General features: G+C 36.3%; 1 protein-coding gene across 1 annotated transcript in view; it reads left to right on the top strand.

Annotated features, from left to right (window-relative positions):
* Nucleotides 1–17439, top strand: part of EndoA (SH3 domain containing GRB2 like, endophilin-A) — a 416265-nt gene that overhangs the window by 306332 nt on the left and 92494 nt on the right. Inside the window, exon 10 of the mRNA XM_090389410.1 lies at nucleotides 17098–17201. Coding sequence (XP_090245536.1) covers nucleotides 17098–17201 — 104 coding nt within the window. The remainder of the gene's footprint in view (nucleotides 1–17097; nucleotides 17202–17439) is intronic.

Here is a 17439-nt window from a genome sequence, read left to right as displayed (position 1 = left end):
AAAGATATCAATATGTTCAGATATATAGATGACTTAATTGTATTCAACTATAATGACTTTCATACTGAAGCAGTTAAACACTACCCGCAGGAATTGGTGCTAGAAGTCACTAACAAGAGTGACTCGGGTAAAGCTACATATCTAGATATAGACATTCATAATAAGAATAACAACCTAGCTACCAAGATTTTTGACAAACGAAAAGAGTTTAATTTCAAAACTATAAACCTAACCAATTGGGGTACTAATATTTCGATACGTATCCATAAAAATATAATAGTGACGCAAGTTATCAGAAGATTATACATCTGTAACAATAAAAGTGATGTTATAGATGCACTGATGGATCTTAAACATAATTTATTAGATAACGGTTTCCCACAAAATTTCATTATGAAACATATGAGTACTGCTTTGTCTATAGCACTAAATCAATACCACGAAGATATAAACAAATTGGATACTATGGAAGTTATCAGGCATAATAATATATATTGATATATTAGCTGTTTAAAAGAATTATCATCTGGTATAAATTCTCTGGTATAGTTTCACTGTTTTTTAAAAACAACTATTGTCTGTTGTATTCATCAGGATCTTTGGAACGAGTTATTTACTAATTAGCCTTTGTATATTCATGTATATACTAGGTACTGCTGTATAAACACGCTATATATAGCTTACGCCTTAGAAAAGTGGTACCTATATGTGTTTCTACAGTAGGAATTAATTCATTTTTACTAAGATTTCTCTTCAACATCTGAGAAATATTGGTTTTGTTTTCTTTACGATAGAGGGCGCTTTCATACTTCTGGTTCATCTTATACTTGGCTATTATTGGACATAGCTTAGGTGGCATAGAATACGCGGCAGATATAAACGTCCTGTGCGTTTGCTGCTGGCGTTTAGTTTTTTCCCGCCCTGGGCTACGGTAAGGAATATAAGGTATTCCCGCCATTGTTGTTTAATGGCATGCTTTCCTTTGTTTTAAACCTCACACAATGTTTGCCACTATATAATGGTTGATGTTTGGTTTTATAGTAAATTATAGTAAATTATCTTAGGAACTAGCCATTCCGTTTCTTCTTTTTGCTTTTTTCTGTTGCTTTTTGGCATGCTATTTATATATTATTACCAGCTCTTACTATTAACCAGGATCCCTACTATTAGGGTCGGGATTTTACACTCCCGGTTAAAATCCGATGTAATATTGATAAAATGCTTTTCCTTTTCTGTTTTACTTTTATCTATCCTCTTGCCTTAATTTTTCATATCTCACGAACTATTAGAGTAATTCGAGGGGGAGTGAGATACTATTGCTTTAACTACTCTGACTTCCGTTCGCCTTTAGTTAGCTTTATTAGCCTATTTCTGCAAATATTTTCTGCATATAGTTCAACAAATTTTTCTGCATATTTTTCAACAATTATTATTTCTCAGTTGTGCTTATAATTTTGTAGCGATCGGTCGGGCTAAATATCATCCAGTCTGTATTCGTACAAATTATGATTAGACATAACCCACTTTTTGGACGGACAGTTTTATGCTGATTTATAGTATTTACTACAACCTAATGCTAAATTAATTGTATTATCCATTATTATGGATATTGGAATTGGTATACAGGCAGATGATAACAGAAACCGATGGCTCAGTCTAACTTGGGTTTTTATTTTGTAGGGGTTTAGCCCTCGACAAAGTCTCCTACAAAATGGGTTCCCAGGTTGGGCTTTTTATGTTATTTATGTTATTTATCTAATATTTGATATATTTTTATGTAACTTTGCATATTTTCATGTAAGTTGGATAATGGTTACATCAATTTTCAAACGATGAGGTACTTGCGTTACGTTAACTTATATAAATTGGATATATATATATATATATATTCATGTACATATTGTGTAATATAATTAAGTCATTGTCTGGCTGTTTAGCTAAAGGGAGGCAAAATTGGACACTCCTGCCCTGATATTACACTAATAGCCAAGAGTGTTGATAATTTTAATTGTAGGAAACTAAACAGTACATGATTGAAGACTATAAAGTTGGTGCTCTGTTTATCCGGGAGCCAAGTTTCCCATCCGTGTTAGTAATGGCTCTAGACATGGTAGATATATGCATTCGGAAGTGGTTGTCTATATATCCATGTGCAACAAAATCTTTTAATTATAATTAAAATTATACAGTGGTACCTCAGTATACGTCTGCTTTGGAATAAGTCCAACTTGATATACTTCCTGTTTGGACGCGAAAAATTTTGTTTGGTATATGACCTTTGTTTGGAATACGACTCGCGTGGGTCAAAATGAGTCACGACACCGCGCTACCCTTGTTTACCTCTCTCAAGACAAGGCCACGACTTAGAGATGCTAGATCTTACCCCCCTCCAAAAACCGAATAAAAGCCGACCAAGGACGGACGCTAGCAAAATACGCGCGCCCGTCCTCACTCGGCTTTCCGAATAAAACTGACCGAGGACGTGTGCGCGCTTACATCCTCGATCGACTGAATTCGGTTTTTGGAGAGGGGTTAAGATCTGGCATCTCTGCCACGACTCCCACGAGTGTCAGTACGACAGTTTCTACCATTCAGTGAACAACCCACGCTATAACTCTCTGTGAATTTTCATGTGATTTTGTGTTTTTTCGTGTAAATTTTTTGTAAATTCATTAACCATGAGTTCTAAGAAAGTTAATGAGAAGAGCCAAGCAGCGAAGAAAATGGTTAGGATCACCATTGTTGAAAAGTATGAAGGTGGCATGTGTATCCGGGACTTGGCTGCTGCATACTGTATGCCGAGAACGACGGTATCTATGATTGTGAAAAACAAAGATGTTATTAAATCTGCTAACGTTGCAAAGGGGGTGAAATCGATTACCAAACAAAGATCAGGGACATTAGAGCATGTTGAGAAATTGCTTTTGATCCGGATAACAGAAAAACAGTGTGCTGGTGATAACGTATCGGAGGCAATGATTTTCGAAAAGGCAAAACTGATGCATGCCGATCTTCTGAAAATCAAGGCAGGAACGAGCCAAAAAAGTGAAGTGTTTAAAGCCAGCCATGGCTGGTTTGATAATTTTAAGAAGAGGACTGGCATTCACAATGTTGTGAGGCATGGAGAGGGAGCCAGTGCTGATAAAGATGCCGCCAATGATTTTGTTACAGAGTTTGTGGAGGTTGAGGTTTTTGTTCCCTAACAAGTTTTTAATTGTGACGAAACAGGCCTGTTTTGGAAAAAAATGCCTAACAAGACCTATATTACACAAGAGGAGAAGGCTTTGCCAGGGCACTAGCCAGTGAAGGACAGGCTAACTCTCTCGTTCTGTGGCAATGCAAGTGGGGATTGCAAACTGAAGCCTCTACTGATCTACCACTCTGAAACGCAAGGGCCTTTAAGAAACATAATGTGCAGAAAACTCAATTACCTGTGATGTGAAGGTCAAACAGTGAGGCTTGGGTAACCAGAGAATATTTCAGCGAGTGGTTTAATGTTATGTTTTGGCCAAGTGTAAAAAGTTATTTAGAGGAGAAAAACCTGCCTCCGAAGGCCCTCCTCATAATGGACAATGCTCCAGCTCACCCTCCAAGCTTGCAGGACTATGTGCTGCCAGAGTTTGACTTCATCACTGTAAAGTTCCTCCTCCCCTTAAATGACTCCTCTCATTCAGCACATGGACCAGCAGGTCATCAGGGCACCTCCATAGCCAGGTGGGAAGGAGCAGCAGTGCATAGCACACGCTTCTTGATTAGACCGGGGTTCGAGCCCATCACCACCAAATACGAAGGATGCAGAAAGGTCAGGGAATGACCACCGCATATTCCTGGAGCAATATGGCCTTAGTTGCTAATGCCCCTAAAAACCAAATAGCAGGTCATCAGTAATTTCAAGAAACTACACTAAAGCACTATTCCAGAGGTTCTTTGAAGTGACCTCTGACACAGAATTAACCCTGAGAGAGTTTTGGAAAGATCAGTTTACTATCGTCCATTGCATATCTCTCATTGACAAAGCCTGGCAGGAAATTTCCTACAGAATAATGAACTCTGCTTGGAGGAATGTGTGGCCAGAAGCAGTGACTGAAAGACTGAAAGGGACTTTGAAGCTGTGCCTATAGTGGAGAATATTGTCTCTCTGGGCAGGTCCATGGGTCTGGATGTGAGTGATGGTGATGTGGAGGAGTTAGTGGAGGGGCACAGGGAAGAGCTGACCACTGAGAAGGAGGAGCACAAGACTAAGATGGATACACTATCTTCAGGCTCGGAGGAGGAGATAGAGGAAGCCCCTACTTCATTAATCAAGGAAATCTTTGCCAAATGGATGGATGTCAAAAACTTTGCAGAGAAGTACCACCCAAACAATCCATAATAGCATTGTCTGGAATGACCAGACAATGTCACATTTCCGAAACATCCTGAGGAGTAGGCAGAAGCAAAGTTCTTTGGGTAGATTTTTAGTAAATGTCAAATCTGGTGATTCTCAACCAGGTCCAAGTAGGGAAAGGAGACAGAAAAGAGAAAATTAAAGTTTGTGAAATTTTCATTTATTTCATCTAATTGCGTTTGTATTTATGTATTTTAGTATTAAGCAGTATTTAAATCATTTTATACATAACGCTGTTCTCCATCAATGTATAATATGCCAATAACAATAGGATTTTTTTTCATGGGAACGGGTTAATCATTTTCCCTTTATTTCTTAGGGGAAAAATTTGTTTGGTATAAGTCCAAGGATCTGGAACGGATTAAGGATGTATACCGAGGTACCACTGTACTTAAAATTAAAATTCTATTTAACATTACTGTATACTCTTATTCCTATGTTGTTCTAATTTTAAACTTAAGTCTAAAATTAGAACAACATAAGTATACAGTAATGTTAAGTAGAATTTTAATTTTAAGTTTAATTATAATTATTAGATTTTGTTGCATATAGATATACAGTCAACCACTTCCGAATGCATATATCTACCCTCACCAGGGCCATTACTAACATGGAAGGGAAATTGCACTCCCAGATAACCTGAGCACCAACTTTATTTTCTTCAATCATATACTGTTTACTTTCCTACAATTCAATTTTTCCACACTCTGGGCTGTTAGTGTAATACGAGGGCAGTAGTGTCTATTTCTATCCTAATTACCTTCCTGATTTTGTCTCCCATTAGCTAAACAGCCAGACTAACTTTTAACTATATTACAGAATATACAGCAGGCCCCCGTTATAATGTAGTTCGTTCGCTTTACGCTGATTCGCCATAACGCTGTTCTTATATTATAACCTGTATCTGACTATAATGCTGTCACAGATCACTATAACACTCTTTTACAGATTGCATTTTTGGCATATTTAACGAAATCGTTTCATTTGATGGAGTTGATAGCTTGAAAATGAATAGCAAAACAGCATTAAAACATTTCCCACGCTCAGTGAAAATTCTTTCATGCTAATTTAATTGCAGTACAGTGACTTGTTACGTAGTTCTGAGATCAACATTTTTAAAAGTGATCAATATATTGCTTGTAATATTTGCGTTATATGCATTTATCCGAAGTCTAGTTGTCACTCAGTACTGTATTAGACATCGTGCAAAACGGACGGTTTACTTGAACATTGTATCATAATTAATGCAACCAACGCAGTTACATTTTAGAAGAGTTAATAATGGCCAATAAGAATGAAAAAGCAACGATGTCTGAGTGCAGTACGAAGACTATAAATGTAAGAAAAAGATTAAATTTGAAAATTAAATTAGATGTTTTGAAGCAAATCAATTCTGGTCAAAGACAAGCGGATGTGTGCCATAATTTAGGACTTGCAAGTATAACTGTAAGAACAATTATAAAAAAAAATAAAGAATTAATTTTAGCAGCGGGAAAGATAGCTGTTCCACTGCAAGCAACTAGGGCTAGGCCGGCTATTAGGATTGAAATGGAAAGACTTTAACTAATTTTATTGAAAATAATATCCGACGCAGAATTCAGTTAAGTTAAATATTATTAAAAAAAAAAAGAGAGAGAGAGAGAGAGATTAGCCAATATGATGATCTGAAGAGAACTCACCTAAAAAAAAAAAATTGGAACCATTTAAAACTAGTAAGGGTTGGTTGAATATATTTAAAATCCAGGGAGAAGCCGCAAGTGCAGAAGGAGCCGAAACTTTCAAAAAAGAACGTGTTAAAATTATTGAAGAGGGATATTATGTGTTATACTGTACTTCTCAACAGTTTTTAACATAGATGAAGCAGGACTTTTGTGGAAACGAATGCCTAAAAGAAGTTTCGTATTGAAAGAATAAAAAAACATGCCAGGTTTCAAAGCGGCGAAGGATTGGTTGACTTTATTGTTGGGTGGTAATTTAAACTGTGGGGGATTTAAAATTAATACCCCTTTTAGTTTATTTGGAAGAGGGCCAAAGTTCAACCCAAAATCGACACATTTTTCATGATTAAATTCATCAATTAAATTAAATCAATTTAGATCAATTAAATTCATGATTTTAATTGGAACTTTAAGTTTAATTTTGATACGTAAGTAGTTACCACATAATTATATGTATATGTAACGCAGAATATTTTATATGTACAAATATTTGAATATTAAATATTTTGACCGATATTTGTGTATCTTTTCACTACCGTTTATTATTGATTAGGAAATATCCTATGGCACCGACTGCAACTCACAAATACATATGTTACCTTATGGTAATGCGGCGCTCACCTAGCGCTGTTTTTATGGAACGAATTATCAGCGTTAAGCGGGGGTCACCTGTATATATAAAAACACAAACACACAAGAATTGAAAAGTCTGATAAAGTTTGCATAGATGGAGGTGAAAAATAGACAAAGTGCCAAGTACTAGAAGAGAGGATGGCAGAAAAAAGAAGTAATGTAGGTTTGTAAAAGGAGAAAGAACGTGTATATCGTATAAGTTATGATGAATTAAGAGAATTATAGGCTGAATTGCAAAGCCAATTAGAGGTGAGGGAACTGCAAAGTAAAATGATTAAACAAATAAAATAAAAGGTGGGATAACTGTCATCAGATATGGGTGGGAAAATTTAGTTATAAGTCGAATATAGGAATAGCAAAAATATAAAAACCTGATGCAAGCTGAAGTAAATACAGTAAACCCCCGCTATTCGCGGGGGTTACGTTCCTGAGAAATGCCGCGAATACCGAAAACGCGAATACTGAGTTATGGCTCCCATAGTAAAAAAGGGGTTCCGTTCCAAAGTATGAAATATATAAGAAAAACTAGTCTAAAATTTTGTCTATGTATTATATGTACCTTCATAATATGACTATATACATAGACAGTACATAGTGAAATGCAAGCATATGGCATCGAAATGAAAATAAGAAACAATTTAATATTAAATGTAATATTTATTAGAAATTTCAAACAAATCTTTCAAACCAGCGTCTTTGCTAGCTAAAAAACTTATCCCGCCAGTGCTATCACCAGTTTCGCTAAAGCGTTGATAAGGAGTTTTGCGTTTTCACGAATGATGAGTGAATTTAACGGAATTTTATTTTGAGTTCGGTCTTCTATCCACAGATTTAAAGCCTTTTCCATTTTTTCTAATTTAACATCACGAGTTACAGAGCAAATTTTTGAAGCAATTAGCGCGTTTTCACGGACACTACGGTGGATATTTTCTTCCGATTTCTTGATTGATCGTACCGTTGACTCATTGATTTTATAATGTTTTGCCACTGAGGAGACACTTTCACCATTAGAAATTTTATCTAATAATTCAATTTTATTCGCTAATGTCATCACCTTCTTTGATATTTTGACATTTCTCTTGTTATTCGTAGTCATATTTTTGTAGGGGTTAGAAAGAACTTGTCCACAATAAAGTCACTTTCTTCCGTTAACACACTCGAAAAAGTCTGTTTTACACTGCAAAACGGTAGATTTATTCAATTTATAAGCATATAAATTAAAAGCAAACGACGAAACCTTCCATAACAAGCGCATAACACATATTGAACAAGGATTAGCGAGAAACATTCACGGTCGCGATTTTGTCACCCCTCTCCCACTGAGCGCTGTTTTGACCGGGAAAGATAATTTTAGCCACGCCCATGTTTTTTTATGGCGGAAAATATTCACGGCGCTTTAAAATTCACATTTTTTAGGTTTCATTTTATATTAAATCGGCGATCGCGAAACCGCGAATACAGATACCGCGAATAGCGGGGGTTTACTGTATTGATACATGGTCAGGTATGAGGAACTGCATTTCTATACTTGTCCATAACAGTGGGAGAGAGGCGAAATAAAGCAAAAAGATTAAAATTAGCACATTCTCTCACAGTATGGACAAGTTAATCCCAACATGGTGTCAGTGATATAAGAAATTAAGGTAAAAATAAGGATAAAGCTATTATAAAATAAGGATAAGCATTTTTTGAATTTAATGTAGGTTTTAAGTAAATTTGGGGGGGGGGGGTTTAGTGTTGGAATTTTGTGGAAATTAGATGAATTAGAATTTAGAACAAGCACATGGTATAGGGCAAGGTATTAAATTGAGGATGGGGAAGGGATAAAGTAGTAATTAAATAAAGACAAAAATAGCAATAGAATGAGGATAGTTGTGGAACATTTGTATCACCCTTGTATTGCACTAATAGTTTTCCAAACCGGTAAAGGCTATTAAGTAGAAAAATAAAAGGTATAGAAAAAGATATATATACCTGACCATGTATCAATATTTACTTCAGCTTGCATCAGATTTTTGCTATCCATATATTTGACTTATAACTAAATTTGCCCATCCACATCTGATGACAGCTATCCCACCTTTTATTTTATTTGTTTAATCGTTTTACTTTGCAGTTCCCTCACCTCTAGTTGGGTTTGCAATTCAGCCTATAATTCTCTTAATTCATCATAACTTATAGGATATTCACATTCTTTCTCCTTTTACAAACCTACATTACTTTTTTCTGCTATCCTTACCTTTCTAGTACTTGGCAATTTATGTAATTTTCAGCTCCATCTATGCAAACTTTATTAGACTTTTCAGTTCTTACATACTTGTATAAACTTTTACATCCTTGATGCAAATGCTTTGTACATTTTGGTGCACCTATCATACCTAGCTTATTTATTTTTATCCATCAATTGAAACTACATGTTTAATACACATGATTTTATATTACATTTAATATATATATTAGCAATAAAATGATTGAGACTAATTATTGATAATAGGATACCTTAAATGGCAATTTTTCGAGGGCTAGCACCATTCAATGTATCCAATGAATAATTAGCAATATAGTATAATATAGAATAAGCAATATAGAATAATCCAATGAATAATTAGCAATAATGAAGAGAAACAGATAGCAAGGCTATCTGTTTCTCTTCATTATCTGCCTGTTTTAACTAGGTCTAAATTATAAACGTTATGGCAATCTATAATTGGCTTCATCTGACTTCTTGTTTATACTCTGGAATGACCACCTGGTCAGACGAGTTTACAATAAATCATGAATACAATCATTAATTGTATTTAGCACTAATCTTGTTGCCCTTCTCTGTACTCGTTCCAGCAGCTCTACATCCTTCTTGAAATGAGGCCTCCAGACCTGTATACAGTACTCTAGGTGTGGCCTGACCATTGCCTTATACAATGGAATAATCACCTCCTTATCCCTGCTGGAAAAATTAGCATTAGCATTAGCAGAGGCATATGATGCAAGAAAGCAAGCTTATTCAGCATCAGCCAAAAAAAAAAAAAAAAACCCACTCCCATTTCACCCCTCCGTTCGTTCGAAATACCTGTCCAGTTGAGCTTTAAATTTGTTTAGGCTATCAACTTCAACAACAAGTGATGGAAGTCGGTTCCACCAACCAACCACCCGCTGGCCAAAGGCAAATTTCCGCACATCTATCCGACATCCGTCCTTCCTCAATTTGAATTTATGCCCTCTGAGGTGATTATTCTGAGAAAGATGAAGAATCCCATTGGCATTGAGCATGCTCAAACCATTCAAAGCCTTATACACCTCTATCAGATCACCTCGCCGGTGCCTAGTCTCCAAACTCTGTAATTTGCAAAACTTAAGCCTTTCTTCGTAAGAGCAACCCTTTGTTCCATTTACTAATCTTGTTGCCCTTCTCTGTACCCGTTCCAGCAGCTCTACATCCTTCTTGAAATGAGGCCTCCAGACCTGTATACAGTACTCAAGATGTGGCCTTACCATTGCCTTATACAAGGGAATAATCACCTCCTTATCCCTGCTAGAAAAATTACTGTATATCATTGACAAGACACCATGAGCTACTCTTGCAGCTCGTCTGCACTGCTCAGAGAACTTCATATCTGCCTGCACAATTACCCCCAGGTCCTTTTCATTCTCCACCACTGTCAGTGTAGTACCGCAGAGTTGATACGTTGCTCTTGGGTTACTGTTTCCCATATGCAGCACTTTACATTTGTCGATGTTAAACCTCATTTGCCACCTCTCAGCGCATCTGTTCAACCTTTCCAGATCCTGTTGCAGCAGCATAGCGTCAGTATTGTCCTTAACGACCCTGCCAACCTTTGTATCATCTGCAAACTTGGACATTAAACTTGATATCCCATCATCAATATCATTCATAAACACCGAAAACAACAACGGACCCAACACTGAACCTTGAGGAACTCCACTAATAACATTAGTCCACGTTGAGCAGTGTCCATTGATTACCACTCTCTGTCTTCTGCCACTCAACCATCCCCTTATCCATAGCAGCAATTTGCCTCCAGTGCCACACTGCTCCAATTTGTGCAGCAGTCTTCCATGTGCAACAGTATCAAAAGCCTTTCTAAGATCCAAATATATAATATCAAAGTTATTCCCTGCATCCAGTTCTTTTGTGACTACATCATAGTATCCAATCAAATTGGTCAGGCAAGACCTGCCCTTAACAAAACCATGCTGCGTCTGAGCTATAACTGAATTCTTGTCTAGATGATCCTGCAGTGCTTCTTTAATCAGTGCCTCCATTAATTTACCTGGAACAGAAGTTAAACTAACAGGTCTATAATTACTTGTGTCAGCCTTTGATCCTCCTTTGTGAATTGGGGTTATATTTGCACATCTCCAGTCTATGGGCACCTCCCCTGAGTCCAAAGAAGCTCTCATAATTATGGCTAGGGGTTTGCATACTTCCTTTGCTGCCTCCTTTAATATAACTGGATAGATCCCATCCACCCCAGGTGCCTTTTTTATGTTTATCCTCAACAATCTCTCCTCCACTTTCCTCTCAGTTATTACAAAATCATACAGCTCACTGCCAATGTTTACTTTACCTACATCATTCTCCTTCCTGAATAACTCCTCATGCGTGAATGTAGATGCAAAATACTCGTTTAGATTGTTAGCCACCTGAGCAGGATCCTCAACTGTTGAACCATCAATATCCAGTGGACCAATCTGATTCATCCCTTTCCTTTTCGAGTTCAAGTATGTAAAGAACTCTTTTCTGTTTTTCTTTGCATCCTTTGCCAAGGATTTTTCATAGTCTGCCTTTGCCTGCCTAATCTCCTTTGTGACTTGGTTACAGACCAACTTATATCTATCATAGGCTTCCATGTCACCCATTAATTTGTATGTATCCCATGCATTTTTCTTCTCTGCCACATGTCTCATTAGTTCATCTGACAACCATTTAGGCCTAAACCTTGAACAATATTTCTTAGTTGGTATGTAAAGCCTCGTAGCCTCCAAGATTAGTTCCTTGAATGCTTCCCATTTTGAGTTTGCTGTTGGTAACATCATCAGTTGGTCCCACTGTATAGAATTTAAATACTGTCTCAGACCATCATAGTCACCTTTACGAAAACAAAAACCCTTCCCTTTACCTCTGATGGTAGTTACCTCCTTGAGTAAATCCCACTTCAACACACTGTGATCACTGCCACCTAGTGGTTCATTTATCTGCAGGTTCTTAATGCATGAAGAATCACTACTGATAATCAGATCAAGAGTATTGCTCCCTCTTGTTGCCTCACGAACATGCTGATGTAGAAAACAATCATCCAATAAATCCACAAAAGCCTTGCTAGTGTGCGAGTGACCAACCCACAAATTCCAGTCAATATCTGGGAAATTAAAGTCCCCCATTATAAGACTCTCTGATTTACTGGCCCACTCTATTTCCCTGTACAATATCTTATTATACTCATCAGAGTCATTAGGCCTATAGCACACTCCTACTCTCAATTTTGATTTCCCTATGCTTATGTCACACCAAACTGACTCGACACTGCCCTGTCCATCGATGTCGACTGGCTTCACTTCCTTGGACTTTATGTGTTTCTTAATTAATAGCATAACCCCTCCTCCCCTCCTGTCCTGTCTATCCTTTCTATACACATTGTATTCCCCAAATTCCAGTTCCGCATTACTTATATCTGTGTGACACCACGTCTCTGATATCCCAACAATATCTGCCTTTGATGTTTTGAGCAATACCTCAAATTCATCAAATTTATTTACCAAACTCCTAGCATTGGTGTACACGCAGGTATACATGCACCTGTTTCTATTCTTAGCTACCCTAACACAACCCATGTGTTTACTTGTACCGCAATGACTACCAGCAGTCTCTGAAATATCCTGCATCTTGTTTTTCAGACTTCTGCTCATTTCAATAGAAGCAGTGCAAGAATCACTTCCACCTTTGCCACTGGCTACTGTTAATCTATTAGTCCTTGTATCCCCCCCAACTAGCAGTTTTCCGACCCACCTAACACTGCCTCGACAGCATCAGCAAAAATTCTTGCACCCTTTCTATTTAAGTGTATCCCATCCCTGTAGAAGCAATCTCTCCTGTTAACAAGTACAGTCCAGGCTGAAAAAAATTCTACCCCTTGAGCCTTGCACAATCCCTCCAGGGCCGAATTGATCGACAAGGCTCTCATCATATACTCCCTCCTATCGTGTCTGGGCAGAATTGCAGACACTTTCAAGTTCAACCCTAATTCACGGCTTTTTTTCAACAGTGACCTGTACTTGCTAAGTAATTCCGCCGGTCTCCTACTCATAATATCATTAGTGCCAACGTGTACAACTATATCACCTTTTGTGCCCTTAAAAGATGATATCCGCTCTACAACGTCATCAACCTTTGCCCCTGGCAGACATACCCTGGTCCTATTCCACCTATCCTTTTTACAAAGTATGTTCCCCGTTTCCCTGACAATAGAGTCACCAACAACTACTAGTTCCTGTGGGACCAGCGCATTCTGCCTAGGGGGCTGTTTCTGTGTTGCCTGATGACCAAGTGCAAGCTCTGGCGTTGATGTGGGCAGCTGAGAGCTTGATGGGCCCCTCAATTTATTTCCTTCGAGGGCATCCACCCTGTCCTTCAAGCTCTCATAAAGGCCCATAACAACGCTGAGTAAAGGGGTGCTCTTACGAAGAAAGGCTTAAGTTTTGCAAATTACAGTGTCTGGAGACTAGGCACCAGTGAGGTGATCTGATAGAGGTGTATAAAGCCTTGAATGGTTTAAGCATGCTCAATGCTGATGGGATTCTTCCTCTTGCTCAGAAAAATCACCTGAGAGGGCATAAATTCAAATTGAGGAAAGACAGATGTAGGATAGACGTGCGGAAATTTGCCTTTAGCCAGCGGGTGGTTGGTTGGTGGAACAGACTTCCATCCCTTGTGGTGGAGGTTGATAGCCTAAATAAGTTTAAGGCTCAGCTGGACAGGTATTTTGAACGAACAGAGGGGTGAAGTGGAAGTGGGTTTTTTTTTTTTTTTTTTTTTTTTTTGGCTGATGCTGCATAAGCTTGCCTTCTTGCATCAAATGCCTCTACTAATGCTAATGCTAATATGAACTTGAACCATCTCCACTGAAAGAGTGTGTTGCTTTTGGGAATAGAAAGAACCCTGATGGAGACATCTTGGATATTTGGAGGAAATCCAGCAGTGTATTGAAGGCACTTAATTGATATCAGTAATTCCAGAAATAGCTCCAATCATAAAGCAGAAGAGAATAATTTTGTGTACCACCCAAATTTATTGGCAAATTCATTTTTAAATTACTGATAAAGTCATTACTGGAACTTTCTGAGCATACTTGTTATATACAAACTATTCTTGGGGAACATTTTTTTGAAATATGAGATGCATATTGAGTTAATGGGAAAAGTTAGTTTTACTTACAGTGCCAATTTATGTGATTATCACATGTTCAAGTGTCATGTTCAGATTTGGATTTCACACACTGATTTTTATCCTGCTTCATAATTTATTCTCAATTTTACATCCTTTCTATTAATTTTAGCTGTAAGTGTTCAAACAGCTTTACACCTAGCCATTCTTGGCTAATAATTAAAAATGTTTAAATAATTTGAGGATTTACATCTGTGATAGTAATAGACTGATCCAGGATAATGTTTCAATAGCATGTTGCTTATGTTTCTTTAATATAAATATTTTGAACTGAAAATATGAGTTGTGAAGTTTTTAGAATTTATTTTCTGTTTACAGTCCACAGATCATGGTTTTCTTCTTCACTGACCATAAAATAAGTTAGTTTACTTATCAATTAGCTTTGTTATATTTACTTAAATTATTCATTTTAATTTTTATTCTTTAATTTAAATTTAATCTAAATGAAGTTGTCAAATGCCTTCATTTAACTTTTATTTCATAAACAGAGATAATACTAGAATACTATGGTAAACAATATACTTCAAAACTTGTTGTTACACCAATCATATCCAAAGTACTCTAGATCCCAGTTCTGGTTACAGGTCTAGAACTGGGATCCAGAGAACTTTGGACCTAGGTGTCACTGTTACTTATTATTTTATTATGATTATTATTGATTGATTAAAATTAAGTTGAATTTGATATAGATCTCCAGGTTCCAGGGTTTGGCTCCAGATTATCTCAGAGCAACGCTTTAGGACACATCATGGTATTGACTTACACTGTCTGTTTGTATACTCTTTCTTTTGGATTACTTTTGATCTCATTCTTATCTCTCTGTATCCCTTTATTTCAGTTTATATTTCATTTAAAGAAACATTTGTGATTTGAGGCAATAAAAATGCAACAAACTGGAACAAAGAACACAGTAATAGATTCTGAAAACTACATAAGTGAAATGCTTTTGATGTGACTATTTTTTCTAGAAAAATTATTTCTGAGATATGCATTATCGCCTTATGTGATGATTTCTAGTATTACTTTAATTATGTAACTTGAGGAATACCTGCATATCTTTACATTAAATAATAATTGCTGGTTAAGTACCAGTTGATTTTTGCTACTATAATCTAGGCCCATGCTGTTTTAAAATTAATATAAAGTAGATTAGCACGAAATTTCACTAGTTTATCTTTCAAATCAAAAACTTTACACATACTCAACTGGTACATGATCCCTTTTGGTTCATTGAATTAATCTTGGATTTTCTTTTTATGTAATTGATATTATATTGAAAGTCCTCTATTTTTGTTGGGGGAATTTCCCTTTACTTTTGTTCATGTTTTTTCACTTGTTCTTAAATAATTTTTATTATTATTTAATAATATAAATAATTAATTTTCCAACTCAGTTGTTTATCAGTGTATTTTGTATAATATGGTATTATCTTAAATTTAAGAAAATATATGAGGTCTGTTCAAAGAGTTTCTAGATTGTGCTCACTGTTCAAGGTTGAGGCAGCAGAGTGCACTGAGACAGCATAATGTCAACCGATAACAAAGGTGCACTTTTACATCTTGTCACATTTCAAAATGTTGGAGTGCACTGCTAAATTTTACTTTAAAATCTGAAAAACTGCATATGAAACATTTGATTTTCTTAAAATAGCATAAGGTAACCAGAGTCATTTCATAGGGTATGGTATCTGTTGAAAGTGATCCATGATATGGATGGCCCTCAGTTTCAACAAATAATTAAATTGTATCTAAAGTTTGAACTTTGGTACAAAATAACTGAAGAATAGCTGTTCATGAAATTGCTATGGAAATATATCTATGTCAGATCATGTCATTCCATTTTCACAAAAACTTTGAATGCGGCACATTTCTGTAAAGTTCATGCCACAGCTGTTAACAGAGGGATAATGTTAACATTGCAAGCATGTCAGTTCTGATTTGTAAGGACATCTGATTAAACGATGAGACATTTTTGAAATATATCATAATTGGAAATGAAATGTGGGTCCTACCAAACCAAAAAAAAAAAGTGCAATGAAACAAAAGTCACATTGCTAGCATCCTTTGATTGTTTTTGGGTGTTTTGTTAATTCATCTTTTGATGAATTAACAAAACACTGAAATAGTTAATGACACTGAAGTTTTGAAATGTATTGTGATGCAGTTTGAAGAAAAGTGGAATTCCAGAGGCTAGTTGCAGCACCACGATAATGCTGTTGTTGTGTTTGTTATTATTACAGTATTTGTATAATGCATCAGCAACTTAGCCATATTGTGATGGGTGTATTATGTCTGTACAAGTTTATGCTCACAGGCTAATTTGCACATTGTGTAGGCTGAAAATCCTGCAAATTACTTCCTCTACACAAGGTTGACTAACTACTGTCCTGTTTGAAGAGGCCTTTTAAGAAGTCCTCTGGTCTCCAACAGGATTTGAACCCAGACCTCTTCAAACATGTTGGCAATTGGTGACCATCGTACTGTCATGGAGAACCCCAAATAATGTGGCATTGCATTAGTTATTAGTTTTTGGGCATTGGCCAAACACAATCACCCAAGTCCAGCAACCAAAGTTCACTAAATTTTGCATGTGACTTTTTGTTTTCTAGACTGGGGTGGGAGGATGAAAGGACATCAGTTTTATGACGTACAAACAATAAAGCGATGTGAGCTCAACTTTTAGTGATTTTGTAATTGGCTTTCTAGAAGTGCTTCTATAAGCAGGAAAATAGGCTAAGTGTGCCGTCACAAAATGATGCTCTTTTGAAGAGGATTAAGTTGCTCCCCAGTAAGTATGCTTATTGTGACTATATCGTTGCACTGCTTGCTAATGAACAGATCTCTTATATGACATGTTACTTTATATTGTCAATGACTTTTTTTATATATATATATACTTAGGTAGAACAAATTTCTCAGTTGGCAGCCTTGGCTGAGGCTTTATATGAATATCATAATCAGTGTGCAGCAATTTTACAAAATTTGACTGAAAGGCTTTTAGAACAGTAAGTATATGTTATATTTGAAACTAGTTAAAAAAATTTTTTTTTTTTTTTTGTCAAGTATATTTAAAATGGTAAATGTAAATATAAATTGCATTTACCCTTGCATGTATAGTGATCATGCATATATACTATATAATCAAAAATATTTGCACAAACAAAGGTAGTTTTGCAAAAAAAAAAAAAAAAAAAACTTTGAAAATATAAAGCATAATAGGAATAACTTTGGCCTCTGTTACAG

This window comes from Mastigoproctus giganteus, chromosome 2, assembly GCF_048544385.1.
Source record: "Mastigoproctus giganteus isolate SK-2022 chromosome 2, ASM4854438v1, whole genome shotgun sequence".
NCBI lineage: Eukaryota > Metazoa > Arthropoda > Arachnida > Uropygi > Thelyphonidae > Mastigoproctus > Mastigoproctus giganteus.
The sequence above is the reverse complement of the archived record's forward strand: the minus strand, read 5'-3'. Positions and strand labels throughout refer to the sequence as shown.